This window comes from Buteo buteo, chromosome 17, assembly GCF_964188355.1.
Source record: "Buteo buteo chromosome 17, bButBut1.hap1.1, whole genome shotgun sequence".
In the NCBI taxonomy this organism is placed as follows: domain Eukaryota; kingdom Metazoa; phylum Chordata; class Aves; order Accipitriformes; family Accipitridae; genus Buteo; species Buteo buteo.
Window position 1 is genome coordinate 952851 of NC_134187.1, and position 27713 is coordinate 980563.

Here is a 27713-nt window from a genome sequence, read left to right on the forward strand (position 1 = left end):
AAGTTTGTCAGCTATAAATGAACTGCTTTTAAGAAGTCACTGCAGTATCAAAACAGAGTTCAGTCGAAGTTTTGCTAAGCAGCAAGTTTGGGTTTTTTGTTTTGTTCCTTTTTTTTTTTAAATAAGATGAGGAGTTAAGGTTCTTTAAAACAGGTTTGTATATGTTTGTGTAATCTGTGCATACTTGCACAGGTATCTGTAGAGCTGGAATCAAGTGGTACCGGCGTGCCTAGATGCTAAATGCTCACCTGGCCTGGGGTTTGCTATTGCTCCTCCAAAACAAACTCCTCTGTCTGAATCTTTTGCTTCAACCACCTTTTACACCAAGTGCAAAGCATTGTCTCAGCAAAGTCCCAAGTCCCAGTATTGGGTGTGACACCTGGAAAACCCAGGGTTGAAACTTTATTCTGTGCTGAAGGTGTGAAGAAGGCAGAGAAACTTCAGAAATCTAATTTGTATAAAGCCTCTGAAAGTAATGTTGGTACTTAAAATGTTGAGTGTGGTTGAGAATGTTGTATACTCATACTGTGCAGGTATGAATACCTTGTAGAATAAATATTTTGAAAGACCGAAGTAGTAACTGAGATCACCAAGAGCTTAATTAAAACCAGAACTCTCATCTCTTGCCTGATATGCTTGTGTTGGGCTTTCTTTGGAAAGAGAAAGTATATTTACATCTGAAGGTTTCTTACAAAATATTTGATCTTAACTACTTCATTGATAACAAATGTTAATGTCTGCTTATTCTTAGTAAAATAACATTCTGATCTGTTAAAGCTTGTTTGCAAGACTTAGGTTGCCTTCGGAGAGTTTATAATTCTGGACTTGATATACTTGGAAAGCTTGTTACTGGGAGGGCTTGGAGGAATCAACTTTTTATTAGTGTTGTGCTCTAGACATAAATAAACTTTCTAAAGCAGTCTCTGGCTCAGGAGTTTTAGAAGTCATCTTCTGCATTAAGGTGTTAGGCTTAAGGAAGACTTACAGAATAATAAATCTGGCTCGAGAATCATGGGATCTCATGATCAAATAGTTCTGTGTAAAAAGACTAGACAAAGTTTTACAAAGGTCTCTGCCCCAAAGTGAATTTTGTGATTTTAAAAGCTTCCAGGCTTAGTTATTGCTGTATTTTCCTGCTGTTTGGTAAGTTTTCTTCTATTGTATTTTTGCTTTTTAAATAAAAACATTTTAGGACTGTTTATTGGGCCCTACAGTAAGCTGTAAACATACCTGAAGGATACAGATTTTCTCTGTGCTTCTGTGGTGGTCGTGATGTGCTAACTATGGGTATGTTACCATTTGTGCTCTTTGTATTAATGTGCCATAAGTCATGAGGCTGTGTTCCGACTTTGTGAATTTGAAAGTTGTTAATTCAAAGAAAGATAGCAGATAGATTTCTTTCTGCCTGGTCAGTCACTTTCTTTAAGGCTGTAATTTCTAGGAAGTTAAGCAGTAAAGATAAGGTTTATATCCTTTTGTGGCTATTAAAGCACTTGAAAGAGCTCCACCTTGCTTTAGTTGTTTGAAGTGGATTAGTGTGTGGGATGTTCAAGTGCACCTTGAAACCCTTGGAGAAAGTGCTGTAGCTCAGGCTGAGATCCTTACCTTCTCCAGGATCGCTGAGCACTGGGACGGGTGCAGGTGAAAGGGGCTGTCCAGATGGCTTCCAGTCCTCATCAGAAAATTTCAACATGGCCTGAGTTCTGCTGTGTTAATTCAAGCGTTGATGGCTGCAGTTTAGGTACACTGTTAAGAAAAATACTTGCTGTTGTCAGAGCCTGTAACACAAAGGTGGGTAGCTCGAAGGCACAAGACTTGAGAATGAATTTGTGCACGTTTGCTTTTCTTTCCTGACTTGTACTTTAATAGCACTATGTATTTTCATTTGCAAAGCAGTTACTAACAAATGAAATACAAAATGCACCTATTTATATGCTGCTTATGGTCTGCAGTTGATGGTGATTTGTCGTGCAGGTTGACTGTCAGGCTCCTAGCACTGCAGCATTGCCCCTCTCTTGCCCTACATTCCGCTTCCTACCGCCCAGCATCCTCACTCAGCTGAATGGTGTCTTTGTTTGGAAAGAATGCAAACAAAATTCATGCTGTCTGAAAAGGGCTAGCTCATCATTTGTAGCTCTGAAATGGACTGGAAAATAACTTTTTCTCCCTCCCTCTTGTATTGATGGCATTCTGTCTTTCACTTTTCAAGAATAGTTGGTTTGTGATTTAGGAACAGGAAAGTGATCTTTACGAAACCTTGGCAGGGGCTTGAGAAGGTGTAAAGTGATATAGAACTGTTTGGATGCAGTGATTATGGATTTAAAACACACTGTTCTGCTGACGCAAGTCCTGGGTCTTCATTAATGTCTTTTGCCTGAGAGCACGGGAAACTCAAAACCATTGAGCAAATAGTTCTGTATTGACCAAGACATTCAGATATTTACACTTACATGAATAAAGCTAGAATGTTTTGTCAGGTGTCGTTGACAATAACCTCTGCTGATGTAGGGAGGGAAGAGTTTGACTTCGGTGCCTGATGCACAAGTCTGACCTTCCAGCTTCTGAAACTCCTCTTGGTCTGCGTGTTTACAGTGACTAGGCAGAAGTGACTTTCAATATTTGTGTGAGGGCAGACCTTGTTTGCACATACCATGAGATCAGCTAATAGTACTTCTTAAGCCTTGATACTTGAAGACCAGTAACCTAAAGAATCCATAAACAGCTTCTGTCTTTTTTTAAAGCTGTGAGTTCAGTTTTTGGTCAGACCTGGGCCCATATGTTGCTATAAGCAACTGGTACAAGACTTGAAATTGGAAGGAAACCCAGAAGTGAGCCAGAAACCTGGGATGATCTGCCTGTAAGGAAACTTCCTTGTTAAACTGTGTGAGCTATACTGAAGCGTAACAAACATTTCCAAATTTTTATTTGGAAGTATGGAGTTAAATTAAGTGTTTAATAGGCTGGCAGTATACTTCCAGGTTTTTCTGTGAATTCCAGTTTGCCTTGTTGAAGTTGATGAATATCTTATCAACACTCAATGAGGGAGTAATTTCATGCTCCTCTTTAATTCAGTAGTTCTGTCATTATCCTCCTGTGATAGTAGTATGTCCATTCTGCACGCCATTCAATTTTTCTGCCCGTTACCCTCTTAAACTCTTTCCTGAACTTAATGTTACTAGAAACTCCCCATACCTGTAATCTCTTCTCTCTGAAGCCTTTGTGTTTCTGCCAGCACAATGTTGCTGGTGACTTCTTTGGAAAGACCTAGAACTGAATGGACATTATAGCAATGCAGAAGTCTAGTTTTTCCAGTCTGTCAAAACTACTTTCAAAGTATTTAGAGGCAAATAGTTATTGCTATTTATAACAATCTTTCTGTTACGAAGGCTGGACTAGTATTATATTGTAATTGGAATGGAAGCTGAGTATAACATGGGATTAGAAGATTTATTTTATCCCCAGATACTAGAGTTAGTTAAATCCCTCACAGTGCAGAGAAGAGTTAATTTCCTTGGCTGGGTTAATAGCTTACTTTATCTTAACGCATAAAAGTAGCTGTCAAACATCCTGCTTTATCTGGGCAGAATGTAAAAGTAAGTGTTGTTGTATAATATACTTTTATTTATGATCTTTTGGCAAATGCTGTTTTCATTTGTTCAATAGCATTGCTGTGGAGCGCTACATCGTAGCAAACAACTTGGTTAAATGCTGCAAAACATGGGGATAGTTAAGTGTATTTGGGGCAATTTTGTATGTTGGCTATTAATCATTCAGTGGGTTTATTTTTCAAACCACATACATATGATACTAGCTATGTTGATTAATAAATTTAACATAACATGAATGATGTTGTACTGCTTTGGCTAATTGGAAAAGAATGGAGCACTGACCTGAAACGGAGGTCTGAAGCTGACATCCTAGAATTAGTGGACAACCTCAGCCTTTTGTCCCTGTACTGCTTTAAATCCTTAGAAATGGGGAATTTTGCCCCTTTACACTCTAGTTCATGTTTATGAAATACTTGGTAACCATAAGAGGCTCCGCGAGGAGCTGCATTTGGTATTAATTTAAGGGTTATTCTCCATTTTCCTTTTTGACTGCATATGTGGTAGGTGTCCATCTAGCAAGTGCCATCTCCGTTCCTGCCCTGTGCTACACAGGCCTGTGGGGAGGGGGATCTAAAATTGTGTAGCCTTTCTAGAGAGGCTCTGGTATCCTGATTTTTATGTGAAAAGATTTTACTAATTTAATATTTCAATGTTAAAATGAAGTAGTGTGTGCAGTATATAGAGCTAAAAGGAGTTGGACTTGGTGGAGTTCAAAGCAGACTTTCCATGCAGACTTCTTACATAATAGTGTGTTTCATAAATTCTATTTAATCTTACTTGGTATGAAATGACCTTGTAGATTTAGGAGGGAAGTTTGTGATTGCAGCTGCTGCCTTTTAAAAAGTCTAAATATAAACAGATTTTTGGAAAGCATGAAAAACTATCAGCGCTGTTTCTCTGATTTGAATTGAAAGTCAGAACTCTGGCATCTAATTACTGTCAGAGCATTTTGAGAAGATGGCCTGTAATGTTCCTGCTCCTCTGATGTAGTCTGTGCTACTAATTCTTGTAGGCAGGTTTGGGAAGAGAAGGTTGGAACAAGACATGGTCCTCAAGCCTCTTCTGCTATGGAGGAGCTGGTGGGGGAGGTCCTCATCCTGGCTTGTCTTGTGTGGCATCTGCCTCTGAGCCCATCTCTTCTGGGGAAGAGCAGTTAGTTTGCACACATTGCACAAATGAGGTTTCACTAAGGTCTTACACAATGGTATTCATGTTTCCCTGCCTGGGATGGAAATTTCTCACCAGGTGCCTCCAAGGTTGTATTTGCTTATTCTAGGGTTGCCTCTCCATCAGATCATTGTTACTCTGTGAAAGTAAAATGCTAATCTCTCAGCCTTCAGTCTTTCTTTGTTGTCATCTGAAAACAGCTGCTGGTTCACAGAATAAATTCTTAGTTAACAGCCATGTAATGTTACATTTTGCACTGCTGACACCTGTCCCTTGTTTTTATTGTCTTCAAGATTATCAGTTTCTTATTTTAATCATCCTTTGTACTGTGCCTTTCACTTTTGTAAGTGGTAGACTTCAAACAGGACAATTTATTATACCAGAATTAATAATGAAAATATTAAATACTGGTTGCAGTATTGATCTTGGCTAATGATCTGTCTTCGGTTTGATAGTTTCTTCTTTCCTAAGACTTCACAGGACAGCTCTCCTTCATCTCCTCAGTCCTTGCAAATCCTGTAGTTAACTAACTTCCTTGCGATACCATTTCAGCTTTGCCAGAAATTAATGTGAATTATTTTGTATTAGTTGGTATTAAAAGTAAAAACCTTACTCATGCTCTGTCAAAATGGTCTCTGCTTACTCTGAGTGTTGAGAGTCCTGGTTGCACACTGCTGTCAAGTCCTGACTTTGCTTGTACCATGTCAGAGGCTAGACCAGGGCTGGAACCAGACAAAGAGACATGGCAGTTGGGTGCCAGCTTATGCTGATAACTTGCTTTTTATTGCTGGTTGAAAGCTTCATGTTGCTTAAACCCTTCTGCTTACATTATTGAAGCTTGAGGTTGACTATCTATAAACCATGCATGTGTGTGTTTAGCTCAAGAGACAATTTAGGGTTTCTGCTGCTTGTTTCCACGGTGTAAAAAGCAAGATGACTATTTTTAATAGTCTGAAGTCTTGTCACATGCTCATGTGTAAGCTCTTGTCCTGACTGCTTTGAGTTATGTTAAACAGGTAACAAGCATTAGGATTTCTGTAGTTAAGGTTATTCTTACAGGTAGGTTACTTGAACAAGATTAATGGAAAGGAGAATCTTGGGGAAAAGTGGCTTTTTTTTTTTTATTGAGAGGTTTCTGAAATGGTGGTTTCACAAGGATTAGGTCTTAAGAGTGTAAAAAAAAAAAAAATCACCACAATATTTCACATAATTTTTCAGCATATGCAAAATATGTGGTTTAATCATTGTGGGGGAAAGAATGTTTTTAGAAAACAGGACAGCTTGCTGTTTATTTAGGGTGTTTAAATTTATACCCAAACTCCCAAATTTCTTGGTTTTGGAAGTTCTCCAGAAAAATTCCAAAAACCTGATATTTTTATTTCTTAAAAATAAGCAAGAAACTTAAAAGCTTTTATAAGTCAGATCATCTTAACAGTGTTAGCTGAAGGTGTCCATTGACGGATTGTAGACCCTTTGAGGCCCTGCTTGCATTGGTTGGCATGCTCCTCTTGCGTTCCAGCTTACTTGGACATCCGTGGTTTACCTGACATTACAGTAAAAGAAGAAAAAAGCTGCTCTTCTGTCTGGAGCAGTTGTGAATTTATGTGGAATTGCTTTTTTGTAAATAAATACTAATTACTTATGTGTTTGTTTATTTTAGGGATAGACTTCAAGATTAAAACTGTTGAATTACAAGGAAAGAAGATCAAGCTACAGATATGGTAAGTAATATACCCAAGAAGCTATGGGGTGGCATCCTTCTGGATGGCTTCTTTCAGATGCAGGTTTTTCTGAGAAGAGTTCACTCTCTCTGGAATTACATTCAGGTATCTAATTTTGTAACTGTGTTTTGCATTTTCAGTAGTGGTAAAGCTCCATGTGTATTCCCCTGAATATTTTTTAAGAAATGAGGAAGAGATCTCTGTGTTGCGTTTGTAACCACTGTTACTGACTGCTCCTTTGGACAGGCTGTTGGCAAATCTCCCATTTGGGAGGACAGGATCCTCGCAGTCTGTGATTTAGTGGGAAGTGTTTTAAAACTGGAATTTTAAAATTAGGAGTTGCCTCGAATCTATGGCTATAAATTGAGTAGTAGCCTTGCTTTGTGTCAGCAAGAAAGTGTAATCCACGTCTGCACTTATTTTATGTTTCTCACTGGTAAACAGTGGAGAGTTTCTCAGCTGGCTGAAAATATGGCTGCATTTCTGTAGGATAGTCTAACATGAGGCAAAACTTAAACTCTTCCCTTTTAGCTTGCTGTGCATGTCTAACTAGAGATTTTTCTTCTAATAGCCCTGTAACAAGTCAGGTGAGGAAAGCTAATGGCTTTTCCTAGCCTGCATGTTTGTTTAGACTCCCTCCTCAACCATGTACCCATATTGCTGGTGCATTCTTCAGCTTTACTGAGAGTTCAGAATTTGAATTTGTTTAGAACTTGAATTTGCCCATTTTTTCCCCCACTAATAAAAATCTTTTATGGCTTGATGATGTTTGTAGATGCAGATGAATGGGTTCCAGTTAGAAGGAAGCACTGGTCTTCCTCTGTGTGAGGAAAACTGGCTGATTTATTATCCTTCCTAATGAACGTATTCTGAATCCTTCTCGTTACCATCGCTTTGAGTGTCCACTTTGTCTCAGTTGTTTCTTGTATCCCAGTCCTGCAAGCAGAAGTTGTCCAACTTAGTTATTTTGCTTTGTGCTCTGCAAGGGAAAGGCTTGTTGAAGTTGATTTCATTGTATGAACTGCGTAGCCTGTTGATAAGGAAGCAGTTGGGTGATGAAGTAACTCGGCGCGCTGGAATGCTTCAGCAGGGATCCACAAAGAGTAACCATGTTCATAAGGGCAATGTTTTAGATGGAGCTGTCTGAGGAAGGATGGGTATAGATCAGCTGGGAACTGAGAGCATTAGCTAAAGAGGCATTCAGGTGTAATGCAGCTTCACTGATTGACTTGCTGGGTGGCTCTTGCTGTATGTGTTCATCAGACTGTTAACATTCAGATTTTCAACCCAGGTCAAACCATAACTTCTAACAATCGTTTTGTGTTGTATTTTTTACCCCAACAGAGTAGGTGCTGTGAACTACTGTGGGATAGAAAGGTAGAAACATTTGAATGACTTAAAGGAAGTGTTAGATTAAACTTAGGAAAAAATCATCATGAAATGTAAAAACTGAAAATATGGAATACTGAGGATGCTTAATGTGTATATAGACGAAGAAGCAAGCCATAATGAAGCTGTATGCATTGTGGGTTTTAGTGGCTTATGGAAGAGGGGTTTGGGTGAGCTGAGTTTTATGAAATTACAACTTTTAAACATTGCAAAGTTGGGAGGTTGTTGTCTGAATCTGCTTCTTGTTCCTGCCAGTTTAAAATTCTGCATTTGAAATGAAACTTGGAAAGCAGAAAACGAAGCTTCTATGGCATGCGTCTTTGATGGAAAAAATTAAAATAATAATAAAAAAAAAAGTAGGCTTTGTTGTTTCCAATCCTGTACAAGGAGTTTTGCCTAGCAGTGGTTTGGTGGCTAGAACAGTAGTGTCTTTTGGTGAAGATACTTTGTGCAATGCATCTATATTTAACCACCACTTCCTGTATTTAAACTCTCCCTGTACTTCTAGGAGTTGTGTAACATATTTCCAGAATTACACTTCACTCCTGCTGCAGTTTAGTAAGCAAGGGATGCATTTAGTGGAACATTTCCCTTGTAAACCCGAGGCTGTTCCTGTAGCTTTTCTTGGGTCCAGAGTATGGGTCATGCTTTTACAACTGGAGTAAATGCTCAGGAAGCAGCTAATGTAGCTGAATCAACAGAACATGTCTTCTGAGTCGTAGGTAGCGCTTCCATGGGGACACAGCTCCATACTTGATTAACCTGATCAGAAGATAACAAAAGACGGGTGGTGAAGAGAAAACAGACTTTCAGTTAAAGACAAGAGATGAGACCTGTGGCGCTTGTGTGCTTTCAGTTAGTATTGCATTGTAGGTGTGCTTGTGTTTATGGAGCATATCCATGCTCAGAATTTAGAGGAGGAATGACAGCTATTTCATTTGTGGGTTTTCCCCCTTATCTGAAAACTATCGTCCCATTTGTGAGATTGCCTGTCAGTCTGCCCTGTTTCTTGTATGCACATCTTGAGCTGCTTCTGGTCGTTTACAGAGACAGGATACAGGGTGCAATGACATTGGCTCATTCCACAAGTGTAAGTGCAGCCATGGCTCTCCAAAGTGCCACCATATCTCTGTCCAGCCTTTCGTAATGCTGTTTTCTTGCTTCCTGACAGTCCCTTTCATTGTTAGAAGCAAAGACAGTTTTGTCTTGTCATTGTTGCTGTTATTATTATCATCATCGTTATTGTTCTTGGTGCTTATCCAGATTGAAACCTTTTTTTTTCCACAATAGTGACATGCAGCTGTTTGCAAAATGCCAGGTGGTGACAGAATTTTGTACCTTAAAGAACTTAGTATGTGTTAGCCATTTCCCAAATATGACAGAGTTTCTTTGCATAGAGTTGCTCAATGTTTATGAAGGAGCTGTGTTCAGTGAGCCATCACGGGCAAAAGTGATGGCTGAACAAACCTGTCACTTAGAGAATAAGGTTTCTACATCAGTGGGAGTGATTAAGTATTTGATTGTGTAGCATTTGTTATTTACATGGCGAAAAGCGTATTTCTCTTCACATACAGAAAGCAATAGAAATAAACCATTCCTCAGTTTAAAATTACTACATTGATCTGCCTCTCACCGATTTGTATAATCCTCCATCACTTGCATATTAAATCTTTCTCATGCTGTTGTCCTGGTATAGGAATTGGTCTCTGGCTGCCTGCTAAGCAGTGCCACTGTGTTTTACTGTGGCTGGTACTGCCTTTTGTACACCTTGGGGTGGGGATGTGGTCTCAACGGACAATTAGTTTGACAGAAAACAGATAAAACCAGCACTTCCTAATATAGCTCTGCTCCTTTCATGCACAGTGGGACAGCTACCTATCTCTCTCCCCAGGTTTGGAAAATGAGCAGATGTGGCAGTATCTCAGTCATGCCTTGACCTCTGAAATATATATAGAGGAGTAAAGCAAGAATACAAAGGTCAAGCTGAGTTAAACCTTGCCAGAGGTGATAAGCAACTTGATACTTCATAGCTATTAAAAAGTGGGGTTGCTATTCACTAAGGATCAAGCTAGGATTAAAGCGTTTTCATATTGCTCCAAATGTGAATGTGTCTGTTGCAAAACAATGTTGAAATGGGGAGAGGGGAGGTTGGGACAAGAGGAAGTGGAGAATGGTGGGACTGGGTAGCAAGTGGGACTATGTCTGTGTGCAGGGAGCTTCTGGAGGAGCCTCAGCTAGGCTGAGCAAGCCCGGTGTGGTGCATGGGCTGCAAGCAAGGAGGAGGATGGGACGCAGCTCTCGGGACTGGCCTTCTGAAGGAATGAGCTTGTTCAGGGCAGATCCATCAAGAGGACTACTGGTATGTCAAATTCTGGGTGGAAACACATAGAAGAATCAAGTGTCTTCTTGGTTTGTCTCTTTAGAAAAGTTGTTGATGTGACAGTATATGATACGGTGCAATATGGAAAGTCACCAATGGTGGGCTTAGTACAGGATTTGGGAGAAAGGAATTAGAGTAAAGATTTGGGAGTAGAAGTAGTTATGAAGGGTGGGGCCCAGGAGGGTTGACACTGATGAATGTCTTGAAAAATATTAATACAGTAATGCTCATAGTACAGAGAGGGGAGGGAGAATAAAAGAACCAAAATGAGAGATTACTGCTCCAGGAAAAGATGGAGTTATTGCGAAAGTGATGAAATGCTTTAGAAGAATAGAATAGTAGAGCTAAAAATTCAGCTATGAAGAGTGTAATATCATACACTCCAGGAACCTGGATAGAAGTGCTTTGAAATGGAAACCGAAAGGCTTAGGCATCCTGTAATTCACTAAACTTATTAGCATAATGTAGCAATTCAGAAATTAAATGTGATTTTTCTGATACCGTGGGTGCAATCATTTCCAGTGGGCAGGGAAGTGTCACAGTCTAACATAATATACAATTTTGATTAGCATGGCCTAGAAAGAAAGGAGTAAGTAGGATGATCAGAAGGATGTAATAGCTATTTTAGGAAGAACAACTAGAAAGATTAAGATTCTTCAGGATGTCAGACAAGCGACCAAAGCACATTTTAAAAATCATCAGTTTACTTGAAAAGGTAGGTAGAGATTGATAAAACTCTTTGCCTTTTCTAATACCAGAACATTAGTTCTAGCATAAGACTAGAAGGTGGCATGTGCAAAACACAAGGAAATGAAGTTAAGCTCTGAAACTCCCCATCACAGGATATTGTGTTAGCTGCAGAAGTACGTGGGTTTGCAAGGTATTTCATGAAGGAACAGTCTGGTTTGGACTGTTAAATACATGGATGTGATCTCTGGCTCCAGAAGTCCTTGAACTACACAGAAGTGGAAGCTGGAAAACCTCTGGCCTGACCAGGTATGGCTCTTACGTGCTTCTGAGAATGCACAGAACTCAGATCTGGGGTTTTCATCCTGGTGAAGCGGAAGCTGAAAGGAAATATTACTGTAATCTAAAAAATACATAGTGGTAGTAGACACAGAAGAGAAGGAAGGACTTTAAGCTCAAGGACAGTGGAAATCAAAGTTGCTGGAAATCCATCAGCAGGAGTGGGAGACTCTGGGAGAAGCTCTAGTTCAGTGTAATGGAAATGAAATAAGAGAAAGGGGAACCCCAAATACCCTTATGCTGACTGTGGCATGCTGAAGGGATGGGGTAGAGCAGAAAGCTGTTCAAGAAATAACTGCAGTATTTAGGAATAGGTTTTTAGGGATTATAAACAGGTAGGGGTTATGTGAGCAGTGGTGAGTGATAAGCCTTTTCAAGAGGTCCGTATTAGCATTTCCAAGTCAGACTAGTAAGTTTCTTTAAGCAGCCACGTGGTGTATGAAGTTCTAGTCTTAAACAGTATTAAACTAGGCTTAAACTGATGTTAAGGAGTAACTAAAATATATGGGTAGAGCTGTATGAAGAGTTAGTTTTGCAGGGGTTTGTGGGGACTAACAGTTGTTGATTCCTCACTTGTGAATTTTCCATTTATCAGTTTTCACGCAGATTGCTTTCCTGGCAGCCTGTCAGTGGGCAGTGTGTCTTGTCAAGCCAGAACAAGGAACTCTGATAGACGGAGGTGAATGACAGTAGGTACAAGTTAGCAAAGTGCTGGATTCTTGTGCTCCTGGAACAGGCTTGTTTGCAGAACTGCTGCCCCAGGAGTCTCTGTGCAGGTTTGTTGCAAGACGGTGACTTGCATCATTAAACCAGAAAGTTGAGATCTAAAAGGCTAGATCCTGAAGAGCTTCCAGAGCTGGGTAAGACAACTGATCTGTTTCTGTTCAGTGGCGTGTGAAACTATCCCACTTGATAGTGTTGTGTTAGTATGGAAGCAGTATGATAATAAAATTGCTTCTGCAGTAAACTGAAAAACAGTTAACTGTTTGCAGTTACCCAAGGAACATCTAAAAGTTAACTCTTGCTGCTGAGAGCTTTTGAGACTATTCACCATGTGCGTAGCTCAAGGTGGAAGAGACTCTTTTGGCATGTCAGTCTGACTTCCTATAAAACAATCAGATACTTCACTTACAGACTTTTTTTTCCCTGGCTGAATATTTTTCAGAAAAGCTGAAATTTCCCAGTCACAAAGTATCTTACAGATGTTCCTATATGAAGGAAAGTGTTCGACCCAATCGCTAAAGCTTCCAGAGTGTGCCTGATGTCAGCAGTACAGTTTCTTCAATTCAGTATTTGCTGCATAGTTCTAAAACTATTATAAGAAGAAACAGTGGGACAGTAATAAAATTCTTAGGATTATTTTGCTAGGAATTATTTGGTTTAAAATGTTGAAGACTTTTATTTTGAGCTATGGTGACTGGAAGGATCTTCACATATCATCAGATATAATCCCTTGTTGCAGCCGTGTAAATCTTTCATAAACAAATCATAGTACGTTTTAAGGTTTCTTTAGTCTCTGCTAGGTCAACCGGAAAGCTGTCCCAGAAATTCCTTTTTCTGTTGGTTAAACCTCTAATATGATATAGCTTATGCATACTTTAATGTTGGCATGAGAATAACTTAAATAGATTCTTCACTTTCCTTGTGCTTCTCCTTTCCCTAGTCCCACAGGACAACCTTCTTTGTCTTCATTTTGCAGCTAAACAAACCAAGTTCTCTCAGTTTCCTCCTGTGCAGTAGGGCTGCATTTTCCTTGGCTGTCTTAATAGTCCTTGTCTACATGTATTTTAGCTTGGAGAGCTAGCTAGCTTCCACAAATGTTTTTGCCTACATCAAGGATTTATTGCACACCCATAGCTTTGAAGCATATTCTTACATACTAGGGGTTTGAACAAAAGAATGGAAAGCAGGGGCAGTAAACAAGACATGCGGTCTCCGACTGTCTTGTGCCATTTGCTCAGGGTGGATTCATCAGTCGTAGGCAGTTTGAAAACCATAACTCATTTCCTCTGTTTGCTTCAGTCAGTTCTTTAATCTCATGTCCATTAAGAGTTATCTCTGAATAATGAATGGAGAATCCATTAAGAAGGGGAAAGGGCAAATATAGTACTTATTAAAAAAAAAAAAAAAAAAAGGCGGGGGGGGAACACTCCAGGTTCTTTGCTTTTTCCCTCTCCAGCTTTCTTTTCATCCATTAGCTTAGCTTCAGTTGCCAGAAAAAACACTGGAGGAGTTAACTAAGCAAGTTAGTTGTAGGCGCATAGGACGTGACAAGCAATGAGTAACAACTAAGTGCTGCCAATGCCAAGTTTTGTAAAATCAGTCTGAATTCTTACTGTGATGGCTACTGGCATTGTCAAGAGGGGAAAAACAGCAGATGCTGTATGTCTTGATGTTTTTGGTAAGGCTTTTCTGATACTGTCCTGCTTGATATGAGCAAGTTAGGGGGAAGTGACTTAGGTGAAGATGCTATCAAGTAGATACAAAACTCATGGTGAGGGAAAATAAACTATGTGTGAGTAAGAGTTCTGTTGAGATATTTTGCAGGAGTCTGTCTTGAGTTTCATGATAGACAATGTTTTCTTTAACAGTTGGGATAAGGGAATAGAGAGTATGATTATTGTATTTAAGCTAAGCAGGAAAAGATGAAGTTGCAAAGTATAAATTGTGTAGAGGACTGGATTATAATTCAGATTGCTTTTGACCGATTGGAGAAATGTCATTGAAAAAAGTCCTGTGAAATTCAGTAGAGGCAAATGCAAAGTTAGCAAGTTCAGTATGTATAATCAATTACTCAAATGTCAGAAAAATCTGCTTAATTATGAGGAAAGGGAGTGGGATGCATAAACAGGCATGCCCAAGTCTTCTAGCAAATATTCCTGTATGAGGCTGGTAAGTTGGAGTATTGTCCTGGTTTTCGCTTAGACATGGGCGAATTGGAGGGAGTCCAGAGAGCAACAGGTGAGGCTGTGTATCTTAGATGTTTGGCCAGTGAGTAAGGTCTAAAGAACTTGATGTGGCTTGAGAAGATTCAGAGAAGGTGCAAGAGCTGTGTTTGAGTATGCAAAATCAGTTGTAGAAAGAAGGGAAATTAACTCCTCTAGTTACCTATGAAAGGTAAAGCAAGGATTGACGCCCTTAATTTGCACTAAGGAAGACCCAAGTGTGCCATGAGGAGACACTTCCAAATGGGACAGAAAGGAGATGAGAGAGGGGGATTCAAGACAGCAATCGTCAGAGGTCTCCAGCAGAAGATCAGGCATCTTTCAGGAATAATGTGGGTATCCCTCAACATTTTGTAGAGCCAGGGAATGGACTAGATGGCCTCTTGGGGCTACTGCCAGTGAGCCAGACCTCTGTGCAGCATGGCCTGTCAGAACATCTCTGAACAAAGTGGTGCTTGGATTTAGGACCTGCCCCTGTTCCTCCTCCCCTGCTCTTTGCCCTCTTCTTGGTATTTGTCATCTCCTAGGAGAAGATAAAAATCTCAGGAGCAATCAGCCTCAAAACTGTGATCCTGGGGTCTGAGCCAAACAGAGCTGATAAGACTCTGAGAAGAAACTTTGTAGAGCATTTCCCCTGCATCTCAGAAGCTTTTCCTCCATGCCATTTTCTGATTTCAAGGCTTTTCATTTACTTCCCATTGGCCAACTGATACTTGGCCAGAAATCTGACGTGTGCTTAAACAAATTGATTTGGCAATTACAGTCAGCGTTTGTTGGTTCAACTGTAGGTGGTGGGGCGGTGGGGAGAGGTGAGTTTTCACAGGAGTCTGTGCCTGGCGGTGTCCATGTTCTGCCAAGGCATTTAGTGTGATCTCAGGAACAGTTGAGAGGGAAATGAGTTGAACTAGTTCAACTGCAGTCCATCATCTTTTCTGAGGTTACTCATTTGTGAGCAAGGAAGTGTGGATCTGTGGGTTGGGGGGGAACACTATCTTTCTGAAGGCGGTTAGGGAATGTGTAATCTCAATTTAGACTGGTTTAAATTTGGAGACACCTTTGATTCTACCTTGTCATAGAATCATCAAATCATAGAATGGTTTGGGTTGAAAGGGACCATTAAAGGTCCAACTAGTCCAAGCCCCTGCCATAAGCAGGGACATCTTCAACCAGATCAGGTTGCTCGGAGCCCCGTCCAACCTGACCTTGAATGGTTCCAGGGATGGGGCAGCGACCACCTCTCTGGGCAACCTGGGCCAGTGTCTCACCACCCTCACAGTACAGAGTCTCTTCCTCATATCTAGCCTGAATCTCCTCTCTTTTAGTTTAAAACCATCCCCCTTGTCCTGTCGCTACAGGACCTACTAAAAAGTCTGTCCCCATCTTTCTTATAAGCCCCCTTAAAGTACTGAAAGGCCGCAATAAGGTGTCCCCGGAGCCTTCTCTTCTCCAGGCTGAACAACCCCAACTCTCTCAGCCTGTCCTCATAGCAGAGGTGTTCCAGCCCTCTGACTGTTTCTGTGACCTCCTCTGGATCTGTTCCAACAGGCCCATGTCTTTCTTGTGTGAATAGTGTCACTGAAAACTGTCTGTAAACATGTAATCTGTTAGGTTTATGTCCTCCAAAAGACACTGTAGAATATGTGATTAACTACTAATTCTCAATGTAGTGGCAAGCAGGTTTGTTTAACCAAATCTCATGCATTCCATCAAAGATCTCAGAATGAGATGGGAATATAAATAGTCATTAATCTTGCATGATCAATTTTCAGCATATTGCTTATAGAAATCAACAATTTAATGTTACAGTACATGTTCTAGTTTTTTTAATACACTTTGATCTAAAATTTCAGGAATATACATTTGTAAGACCAACTTAAAGGTTTATAAAACTGATCTGAAAACAAAATTCCTCTCAGTGTTAAGTCTGAGTTCCAGAAAATGTTGAGTGATTGTCTTCGTGGCTGCTCAGCAGCTGCTGAAATGAAAACGGATCTTCGCAGGCATCATGGTGGTGTTGACTGGATAATTGGGTCAGGTCATAGCTGGTTGCAGTTCCAGACTCTCCTGTCTTTGACAGTGGCACTGCTAAACAACCTACAACATTTTGGGAACTTCCTACAGAAACTTGAGTACTGAGTCTGCTGGGTTTGTGCCATGTCTAATCAGGGTGGTCAGTGGTTATGGTATGTAACTTAAAAATTGTAGATAGAGCTTTTATTTTTATGTTCATTTGGGAAAAACTGGTCAGTAACAGGAGAGGGTGTCTGGGACAGTGACATTTCTGGGGTTATTCAGATGTTCCCACTGCTGGAGCTCACAGTCCTGTCAAAGTGTTGGTAGAAGATTTCTTACTCCTGTTTTCATGCTGTCTGCTACTGGCTTCCTCAGAGGCTCAGAAGTCTTTGAGATGCTTCCTGAGATATGAGACTTGGCAATAACAGTTTCTCCTTTTGGGTGCAAGTTTCAAGTTGTCAATAAAAATACAAAGTCTAAAATTAACTAATTTCTACCACGACTTGATACTGGGTTTACTTATTGTGGTAGTATACCAGAAGAGCTACTGCAACGTACCACTTTGCTGTTCACCACTTTGCTGTTCAACAGATAGCTTCATCTTCTTGACGCCTTAGTCCTGTAAGCCCAGTTAAGCAGACCCGTGTCTTTTGTCTCTGTCATAGTTGACTCTGAAGTGTGGTTTTAAAAAAACAATCGCCTGTAAAATAAAATCCAAAAGAGAAGCTTCAAACCCTATGTTTCTGTACCCTCATGAGCCTGGCTTGCTGAGGCTTGCCCTTTTTGTTCTCCGAGTGTTCAGCTACATCTGGGAGGGAGTGGGGCTTCCTTGAAGCTGCTGCTGATGCACATTGGAGTGTGTCCTACCGTTCTTCAAAAACATTGCACATCCCTTGGTAGTAGTGCAATACAGCATGTGCTGGGCCATGCACGCTTGTCTGGTAGATATACCATGCTGGTTTCTTTAGAGTATGCCTCTGATATGTACTCTTGTCTGTTTTCCGCAGGGATACAGCAGGGCAGGAACGATTTCACACCATCACCACCTCCTATTACAGAGGTGCCATGGGGATCATGCTAGTATATGACATCACCAATGCCAAGAGCTTTGAAAACATCAGCAAGTGGCTCAGAAACATAGATGAGGTGAGTAATGTTTCTAAGATTTTGGAATTGAGCTGTTTGTTGTGACCCATAGAGCATGTGATGAGTCCCACAGAACTCAGCTTCTGGATGGCAGCTTCTGCTTCTACCCTGGCAGAAGGTGTAAATTAACACAGGGGTTTGGGTTCTGGTTTTTGGCCGTCCTATGTTCTATGTTCCTTACCTCAAGCCTCCCCTCAACAATGGCGTGAAGGATCATGGCACTACGCAGGGGCTACTGGTGTCCTAAAATGTCAAACTTGTACATAAGCAAACTTTGTGCTGGAGAATACTTAGAGGTAAGGAATACATCTTCTGGGCGCTGCAGTTTTCAGGAGGAGCTGCCACCACAAGGTGGTGTGCAGAGGAGCAACACTAAGCCATAAGCTGTAGAGTAGCTGTAGAATATGTCACTTCTAGTACTAACCTATTTTATAAGGATGACTGTGTAAATCCTCGAAGATAATTAAATATGATCACCTTTGCTCCCTCAAAATTGATGAAATATTTGCAAGCTTATCATGGCTGTTGCAGGTAGTATGGCAAACTGCTGTTGTTGAATGTTGGCAAACTACTCAAACCTGCATAGCTGATTTGTATCCTTGTTAGAGGAGTACCAAACAAGGAGGCTAGGAGGATTTCAAGCAAGGACAAGTGAAGCAGAATAAACTGATGTGGAAACATTTAGTGCCTGGATCCCCAAGAGTTCGTTCTCCTGGAGTTCTGAGATGTTAGAGTGGCACAACTGTTAGTTGTTCCTTTTGTTATGCTATTCCCAAATGGAATAAATGTTTGGATTTTCCAGCTTCATTATTTTCCTAGAAAGCAAGACAGCCCTGTAGAACTGACCGTCAGCAGATGGGTGCTGTCAAGCATTGCTAGTTGAAGCATTAAAGCTGGTGAAAGGTTGTTAAAGAGCAAAAATGTGATATTGGGACTTTAATTTCCTAGCATGAGAAATGGGAAACTATATTGCTTATGGAAAGGTACGTGTTTTGGTGGGTACAGAAGGGAGGTTGGGGGGAGTTAAGGCAGCACAGGAAGAGACTCAGCAATGAGTTGAATGTAAACTTGAAACCAAGGCCTTTAGATTCCGCAGTTGCTTTATTTAAAAAATTCAGTAGTATCCAGGAAGTTGGGTAATGGATCTCATTCATACCATTGTGTCTGAGTAGCAAGTGGTTTTGCTGACCTCATGTTTTTAAATCTGTGTCACACAAACCTCTGCATCTGATTTCAGGTGTATTGTGAAGACTGCATGGTTACTGCAGTTTTATAAGGGACGTGTGACACCTTAGGAAGCTTTTTTTATCATGGAAGAAGCTCGCTAACGGAGTGCATTTGCAGAAATGATGGGTGAAGTCATCCTCTGGGGTTCCAGATGCAGTGTTGAGGCTTCTCGCTGTGGCAGGTTTTACGCACTCGCATACAGGATTATTGCAAATGATAGTTGTGAAGGGAATAACTAAGTGCTTTGATTGTACAAGGAGTTAATATTGCCAAGGATATTCTCTCAAGGAGGAGGATTTTTAATAAGCAAACTGCTGTTCTGAATTGCTGTTCTGTGCAAGGAGGCTCTTCTACAACATACTTAAGGCTTCATTTAGAAATAACCAGGAAACCTAGAGATGTTACGCCTTCATCCTTGCTAAATACTTCATTATTTAAAGTTCGCACATTCTGCAGAGGTGTACTATGCCATGCACTTTTGCTTTGGGCTAGTAGGAATTAGTTGAGTTGTGCAAGTGCACAGTTCTCCGTATTGGGGCTGGCTATGTTTGAAAGAAGTCTGTTGCTGTGTAAGCAGTTTTGTGTGTGTGTGTATGAAAAGTTAAGATTTTTGGAGTCTTATTCTACATGGTATCTTAATCTTTGCTGTCTGGTTGCTCTTCTTCCTTGTGACCTGAAGAAAAAAAAACTGTGGGTGATTTTCCTTGGGTTATTACTGTAAGCAGGAGTACTGGGTACATGGATCTCTTGCCTCTCTAGTTCTATTAATAACACTACAGTAAAGTAGTATTAAGGCTGTTGGAGTGAAAGTAAATTCAGATTAGACTTTCCAAGCAGCTTCTCATGGCAGGTTTCAAAGTACTTCCGTTATCCACTTAAGTGATGCTTTGTGCTGTGGCTGCTGGAACATTTCTGCTAGTCTGGTGGATGTCTTTGGCATGTTCTTTCCTTACTATGATGGATATTGGCAGTACTTCAATAACTGAACAGCCAAGGTATTTTTGCTCATTCAACATTCCTTGAGAAAGCATTGGCACTCGCTTTTGCCTTACAAAGGGGATTCCCTGTGTATGTGGTCCTCCTTTTCTTTGGATCCTGAGCATTGGTGTGGTGCTTGCTTCTGTTTTCCCTTTTCAGTGTCCTGGTTTATGGGTGCTTGGTATACAGTCTGCATTCTGTTTCACTGCATGAGTTTCTCAACTTCTGTGTGAAGTACTTCACAGATAGAGCTAAGGCACAAAGCTGACATGCAGTCTTGTTCTGATGATTGCGACATCAGAGAAACAGCATGATGCTGGAGAGCTGTAATTTCCTTTTGTTAGTTAACTTGGTAACTCCTCTAAAAAAAAAAAAATTACAAGCAAAAGCGTTTTTTACTAACTTGGTTATTTGGCTTTGTGGTTGTTGAAAGCATAGTTGCAATTGTTAAGGAGACTTACCTGTCTACAATAAAACTATGCGAAGAACCCTTTAAACACCAAAAAAGTAGTAGTGTCAGCTGGAGCCACTCCAGTGCATGAAGCTTGATTGTTGGCACCTGTAGACATGGGTGCTTCTTGTCCTGTGATGTTTTGTAGGATCATTTCTGTAATGTGCTTGTCTAGTACACATAAAACCTGACACCTCTAAGTGCCAGGCAGGAAGCTGATTCTTCTCCCACGTCACTGAATGCAAACTAACAAAGATTTGGTAGGCAAGTGTCATTAACTAGAAGGATCTGGGTGGCAGAACAGCACTTAGTCCTTTTCAGAAAGGAAGAGTTCACACTTAAAACTTCAGAAATAAAAAGGAAGGGGGAAAATAACGGGCATTGGGATGGTGATAGAGCTGTTAAACCTGTAGCTGTTGTCTCATTCCACTTCCATGTTATATAAGCAACTTAATCTAAAGGCACTGTCTGAAGAATAATTTCTAGCAGTCTTTGTTACACCTCAGGAAAGTGCAGGACACCAAGACCTGTAAATGTTTGCCTGGACTTCAAACAGCCTGGAAGTACAAAAGTGAAGTAGATATTTACTGCTTGTTGGGGAGATGTGTAAACCTGTCTCTTGTCTCATTTTAGCATGCCAATGAAGATGTGGAGAGGATGCTGTTAGGAAACAAGTGTGACATGGAAGATAAAAGAGTTGTCCCTAAAGCAAAAGGTGAACAGGTAAGTGTCAGACAAAAACTTGCTTATCAAAGTAATCAAATCAGTGCCAAGACTTCCCTCCATCTCCAGGTGGTTGAGATGCCACAATGGGATGTGCCAGGGAATGAACAAGGTAGCTGGATTTGCTAATGGTTTGTAAGTCTAGGGAATGTTTTCTCAGAAGCCACATTGCAAACAACTGCCATGAGTGGAATGAGTTCAGCTGTACTTTCTGCTTTCTTTGATAACAAAGGATGCCTGAAAATTTTTAGTTAAGTTACTTACCATGTGACAGGCTTGTATGGTATCTGTTGTCTTATGTTCAGACATTGACTTGTGATTTAATACACTTTAATTGCTGTTTCTGAACCATTAAGTTCCGAATCTTCTTTTGTGACACTTTGCCTAGCTAGTACTTCTGATGCCTGCTACGGCTGAAAATATGTTCAATGCTTATAAAGCTGCTAGTCCTGAAGTTAGAGCAGCACCAATTGAATAACTCTGCAGTAATGCTAATCATCTTCTTTCTTTTTTGGTTTAGATTGCTAGGGAGCATGGTATTAGGTTTTTCGAAACTAGTGCAAAAGCAAATATAAACATTGAGAAGGCATTCCTCACATTAGCAGAAGACATTCTTCGAAAGGTAGGTGCTTACAAGATTAGTTGGAAAAAAAACCCCTAAAATTTCAGCTCCTATTGCTTTTGATGTTTACGTGAATTGTTGCAGCTTTTGACTTTGGCATGCTAAGACAAACCAGTCCCTGAAGGAGGAGTATTGTACATCTAAAGCTTCTAAAGTTTGTTTGATGTTTCATTATTGTAGAGGTACCATGTGGAGTGAGTACTATACATCAGAGAGTGAAGGAATGTAAGCTTGTAGTTATTTGGCCCGTAAACTCATGATTATGTTGTATGTTTGCTTGGAATTAAAACACTTCAGTTGGCGTAGAAGAGAATTGTCCTCTCCCTGCCACCATCTCCATCAATATGCAACACTGTCTAAAAACTCTTGAGTGCCTGTTGGGAAGAGTTTAGTGAGCTCTGTCACTTCCTACCTTGTTTCCAATGATTAGCCCTCTTGGCCTCTGCATTTCATTGGAGGCTTTATTGGACGGTTGTATTGCAACCGAGAGAAGAATGTGGATCACCAGTTCATCCTGGTGGTTGGTTCCCCTTCCTGAAACATACAGTGTACCATAAAGATAGTTGTCTTGTCTGTGGCCTGTACCCAGATCTTTGTATGCCCAGAGCTACAGGGTACTGCTGTCCTTGTATCCCTGATATCTTTCATGAGTAGAAAATGCATCGGCTTCCAAGAGCTGCCACTGTTGTGTTGCAGGATTGAGCTGGGCTGGATATGTGGGTGGCTCCAGGGCTGGTTCCAGTTAGATGATGTACTTCCATAGCCAAGGGCTTGATTTACACAGTAAAACCCCTGTGGTACCACGTTCCTGCTTACGATCAGGTCATGCCTCTCCAGTGCTGAAGCTCTGTGAAGCTCAAGAGATGTGGGTCAGCCAACTCTAGCATATGTGCTTTTGCCCCTAAACGAATGACCCTGTGTGTTTTTTCTGTGCTCCAGCTTAGTGGTAGGGGCTGCCCTGTATTGAGACTGCCTTCATCAATGTCTTCCACCGCTCTCCTGCATGCATGCTATTGATAATGTCATCCGAGTTAATTGGTTAGAAATTGAGTGCAATGTCAATGCTGAATCTTTTCACAACCCTTTTAAATACACATCTGCTCAACAATGTCTGGTTCGCTGTTGTAGTTCTGAGTTGTTTCTTAATCAGTTTTTGACAAGCTTTATGTGAGAAACGGGATGAAAATCCCTGTGCTTTTGTAAACAGGAGGTCAGGCTAGCAAGTCTTACTGACCCTTTTGACCTTTAAATTTTTATTTTGGGCCTCAGTGTATTTATCCAAAGAACAGGGGGGTTTGCTTTTGCAAGGCTGTGACAAAAAGAAAAGGAATATAGAGACTAAACTGCAGTATTTTCATGAATGCTTAGGTTAGTTTCTAAAGAGCTGAAAGTAGATGTTAGCATCTGATCAAAACCACTTGACTTTGATTTTTGCTTTGGTCTAACCAAGTTTACATCCCATGACGCAGATGAGCCTGTTTTGTCCGCTGCCTCAGAAACTGGTGTCCTGGTTGACTGGAAGGCAGATGCTTTTGAACAACCCCTCTTTATCCATAAAATACTGTGTGGTTTTTTAAGGTCATTAGTTCACATAATTTAACTTCAGCTTGTGTTAGTTACACACTGTGATTTACTTCACCAAAGTCTAAGTGTCAGTTCTAAGAGCAGGATCTAGAAATAGGTTTAGTTTACTTTGGGATGGTCCATGTTCAAAAGTTGTTTGTTTGTTCCCCCCTTCTTGCCCCCAGCTTTCCAGTTGTTGTTTATGTAAAACAAAACAAACAAAATCCCCTTAAATTGGTTTTGCATACTTTTGCTGGAGGGGGGAGGAGGATTCATTATGTTTCTGTGGAGCTCTTTGTCCATAGTTTATTGATAATATTATTTGGTGATGTAAGTCTCTTTGTAAGCAGCTATCTCTTCAGCTCTGAATGCTTTATTTCAGAATATCTCAAGAGTCATCTAACTCTTTTTACTTGTCTCATTGCAGACCCCTGTAAAAGAGCCCAACAGTGAAAATGTAGATATCAGCAGTGGAGGTGGGGTGACAGGCTGGAAGAGCAAGTGTTGCTGAACGTTCTCCTATATCACCAATCGCCATCCACCGCCCCTTTTTTCTCGCTGCAAAACAAACCACTCTGCCCGTTTTTAACCTTAAACCAATTTTGTTCCTCATCTTAACAAGCTCCTGTCTCCCTTTGTTTTTCCGTTTAGGACAGCTTGCGTACTATAATTTTCTCAACAACATGTATAGGAAAATCATTTCCGTGACTTCATTTTTTAATGTACCTGCTCAACTTACCACTACGTTTTGGTTGTATTATAGTCCCGTTCCTCCTGACATTAAAACATATAGCAATCATATTCAACTCTATTCTGCAAATTGTATAAGAATAAAAGTTAGAATTAACAATTTATTTTGTACAACAGTGGAATTTTCTGTCATGGATAATGTGCTTGAGTCACCATATTCTCTAGATGCATCAGCAAAAGAGCCAGGAAAACACTCATTTTCGCCTTGAGTCTGTGAATGGGGTTTATTTTGTCCTGTGCCTTATGTGGAAAGGAACTTTTGTTTTCTTTTTTTTTCTTTTCTTCTGGTGGAAGCATGTGCAGGAGACGTACCATCCATACTTGACCATTTTAAAATACTGAACTCTTTTGTGATTGCTTTCTGTAATTGTTGGTGTAATGCATCGAGGACAAAGGGTGGTGCAAAAAAAAATAACTACATTTAATCTGCTGTGTCTCCTTTTTGGTGATCTAGCCATTCAGAACTGTTCCTGCTGCCATTTTTTTTTTCCTCACTTGCGGCTCTTTCCTTTTGCCTGCATGCTGCTTTTATTTGCATTTCTTCATGGTGTGATGTGTTAATTAAAAGGATGGCAACGTGGTATGTTTGCCAAAAATTTAATACAAAGCACTGATTTAGCTTTCAAGGTAAAAATGTTGAAGATACCTACTAATTTCCCTCTAGCCAATGTCAGTTCACTAGTATATCTTCTCTCTCCTCCTGCATAGCCGTTGGGTTTTATGATATGGAAGAGTTATTTGCATGCACTAGTTTTTCTATGGAGGGTGATGTGGTTGTCTACTTTATGTGTATGAATATAACATGCAATTCCCAAACTGACAGCAGTTAACATGAACTTTTAAGTTCTCTCTTACTGTTAGCCGCTCCAACAAGTTGTTCAGTAGCCTAGCAAAAGGCTGAGTGAAACTAGATTTAAAAAAAAAAAACAAAAAACAAGAAAGGAGAAAAAAAAAAAAAGTTGGCAGTTTAATTTATTACCTCCCTGAAAACTTTCCATTTTCCAGTGTTAAAAGCTGAGTCATTGGTACTTGGGTCAGTCTTGCTCCCAGTCCCGCGCTGTGGGAACGTGGTGGGTGATCCCAGCAGGGCTGCTCAGCCCCCCCCCCGGGATTAACTTGCTTTTCCAGCTCGCCTTCTGCGTTGCCTCGGCCAGGCTCCGGTGTCACCGATGGCGTGGCTTAGTCATTTCTGAAAGGAAGGGGGTTAAGGACTGCCAGTCTGACGTTGTCGACTGCTCCTGCTGAACCGGGTGTTCAGTCTGCAGGAGTGTTTGTACATTCACTTGCCTTGCATTTAAAATAACCACGTAGGAGAGCTGCTCCAGCCAAGGACAAAAAGATATTTTAAATAGACGCTTCTCCCCCCTGCCCCCAAGCCTCACGTTCTCCTTTAAAGTTGGACAAGCTTGTGCCTCGCTCTTGTCCGCTTGAGTTTTGGACTGCCTTTGGTAAATAATGAAAGTAGTAAATAATGCTGATTTAATTTTAATGAAGTGATGGTGTTTTAACATTGAACTTCTAGTTTCGAACGGCTTCCCGTGTAGTAACTTGACCGAGGTGTCTCCCTTTTCCTCTGTATTTTGGCATTTTGTCTCCGTGTGTGTTAACCCTTCCCAGTCGAGTGGCTGTTGGGGTCGGGCAGGACCCTGGGACTGGCGGATAAATCGCCACCGCTGCGTTTCTCATGTCCCGCGCCTGCCGGTCAGCATTGTAAATAGAGTACGGCTACCTTTTGGTTAAATCTGCACTTTCTAACATTATCAAAAAGGGAAAAATGGAGAAATATACATCAAGGGTTTTTGGTTTTTTTTGTATAATCCTTGTTTTAAACGTGAGCTTTTTATTTGCTTCCAGGGGCTTGGCTCCCTCTGTGTAAATCCCTCGGGATCCTTTGTAGACGCTGTGTTCGTTGCAAGCCAACAGGTAGAGAACAGGCCACTCGCTGGTACTACTAGCTACCACCTCCGTTTCCTATTCTCCTTACCGAGCTAATAAACTGAAATATTTCTAGACGGTCTACTTCTGTTCATATAAAAACCATGAATTTTAACCGCGTGGCTTGGCTTTGTTTTGTGTTGTGGAGTGCAAGGTCCAGCCGAGGAGGAGTGAGCAACAAGAGTCGATGCAGATGCTTTAAAAAAAAAAAAACAAAACCACAAAGTAATAATAATCATGTTGGAGGAATTTGCAGTAACTTTATTTCTGCCGGTATCTAAACTTCCTGCTAGCTAGCAAACTAACTGCTTGTGAAACCTCTACTTGGAAGACACCCCCCTCCCCAGCCCTGTGTGTGGAATAAAGCCTAAGGCCAGCCTAGAAAAGGATGCAAAAGCAGCTTTCCCCACGCCAGCTGCCCCGGTGCCGGCGGTGCCACCGCAGAAGTGGGGGCTTTAGCCGACCCGGCCAGCGGAGGAAGACTCGGCGCTACCTTTTTGTCACGGCAAAAAATGTAACTTGATTAAATTGGTCGTGCTAAACTAAAACCCGAGGTTGAATCTATCCTACAACTGGGTTAACCACTTTCTGTTTAGTGCTTCGGCGCTGCCCCGGGGAGCTGCCGGTGCCATGGCGGTGCGGGGCAGGGGTAAATGCGGCGCTTTGTGCTCTCGGACTCGGATGGTGGAAAAACAGCATCAACTTAAGGTCTAGGATTAATTCCCATGCCTACGATTTTTTACTTAATCTTTTAATATTTTTGCTACTCCACTCTGGCTTTTTATTTAAAACACATTCTTTTGTACCACTTACTGTATCAAATTGTATAAAAGATCACTGTCCCATTCTTGGTCATACCAAGAGCAAATAAAAGCTTTTATAAACTTGCATTGGTTACTTCCTCGGCCCCATTAAATTCCCTATCGCCAAGCCTCGGCCAGGGCCCTGCGTGCCGGCAGGGAGCGGGCTGAGCACTGGCCATGCTTGAGGCTGCCCCTCGGAGAAGGTGGGTGCTGGGGCTGGGACAAGCCCCCCCCCCCCTTACCCCCCAAGCCTTTGGGCCAAAGAAAAGCTTTGCACCCAGGCTGTAGCTGCTCTTAGGGCAGCTGTGACCGCTTGGACACATGGATGAAGCCTGGAAAGCGCAAACTGGTCTCTTATTTGGAAGAAGTTGTTTGGCTGGGGCTAGAGCTGCTCTTTTCTGTCTTTTTTTTTTTTTTTTTTTTTTTTTTTACAGAAAAGCTTTAGGCTGTTGTTTTTCGAGGGCATTGCTAAGTGCAACAGCGTGTCTGAGGCTGCCGGCATCTGCCCGCTCCTCCCGTGAAGCCTCCGTGGGTGGGGGTACACCTGGCTCTTGGGCCGGTGACTGCAGCACCCCGGGGACCCCCGGCTCCTTGGGGAGGACCTTTGCAAACCCGTTGAAGGAAGGCGGCCGTTTCGGCCCTTCCCTCTGCGGGTCGTGGTGTGGCTGCGAGCTATGGGCGGCTTTTCCAGCTCTCCAAGAGCCCCCGCTGCCGGCTGGTGTTTACGGCCAAGCCGATGTCCTTCTCCACCGAGCAGGATCCGATCGCCCTTGCCAGTTCCCTCTCCACAAGGTCTCCTGCCCGGGGGGAGCGGGTGCCCCCTGGGGTCTCCCACAGCCTTCGGGTGCTCCTGGGTTGGGGGTGTCACCCCCATGGCATGGGATGGCAGAGCAGGGACGTGCTTCTCCCTCTTCCCTCCCGCTGCCATGGTGTCGGTAACCGGGAGAGGGTGTTTTTGTGCCGCTGTGGGTAATAAAGCTGACGCTGAGGCTGCGAGAGCAGCCCCCGGGTCCCCCTCGGAGGGGGGACAAGGCCGTGGGGAGCAGCTCAACGATCCCGAATCCTTCCCATCCCTGGGGACTCGTCAGCTTTTTGTGGTGGGGAGGGAAGGCCGAGCTGTCGCTGTTGCCAGGATCTGGGGCCTGGAGCACGGCGGCAGGGCCAGGGGGCTCACGGCGTAGCAGCTCCGCGCAGCCATCGCCACCGCCGTGGGGTTTGTGCGAGGGCCTCCCCGGGGGGCTCGGGGAGAGGGGGCCTGGCAGGGAC

The 27713-nt window shown here is 41.8% G+C and overlaps 1 protein-coding gene across 1 annotated transcript in view; it reads left to right on the forward strand.

Moving 5' to 3' along the window:
* The window catches only part of RAB10 (RAB10, member RAS oncogene family), a 46660-nt gene extending 20126 nt beyond the window's left edge, over positions 1–26534 (forward strand). Inside the window, exons 2-6 of the mRNA XM_075048841.1 lie at positions 6436–6496; positions 17257–17395; positions 20685–20774; positions 21295–21396; positions 23387–26534. Coding sequence (XP_074904942.1) covers positions 6436–6496; positions 17257–17395; positions 20685–20774; positions 21295–21396; positions 23387–23470 — 476 coding nt within the window. The 3' untranslated portion in view covers positions 23471–26534. The remainder of the gene's footprint in view (positions 1–6435; positions 6497–17256; positions 17396–20684; positions 20775–21294; positions 21397–23386) is intronic.
* The last annotated feature ends 1179 nt before the right edge of the window (positions 26535–27713 follow it).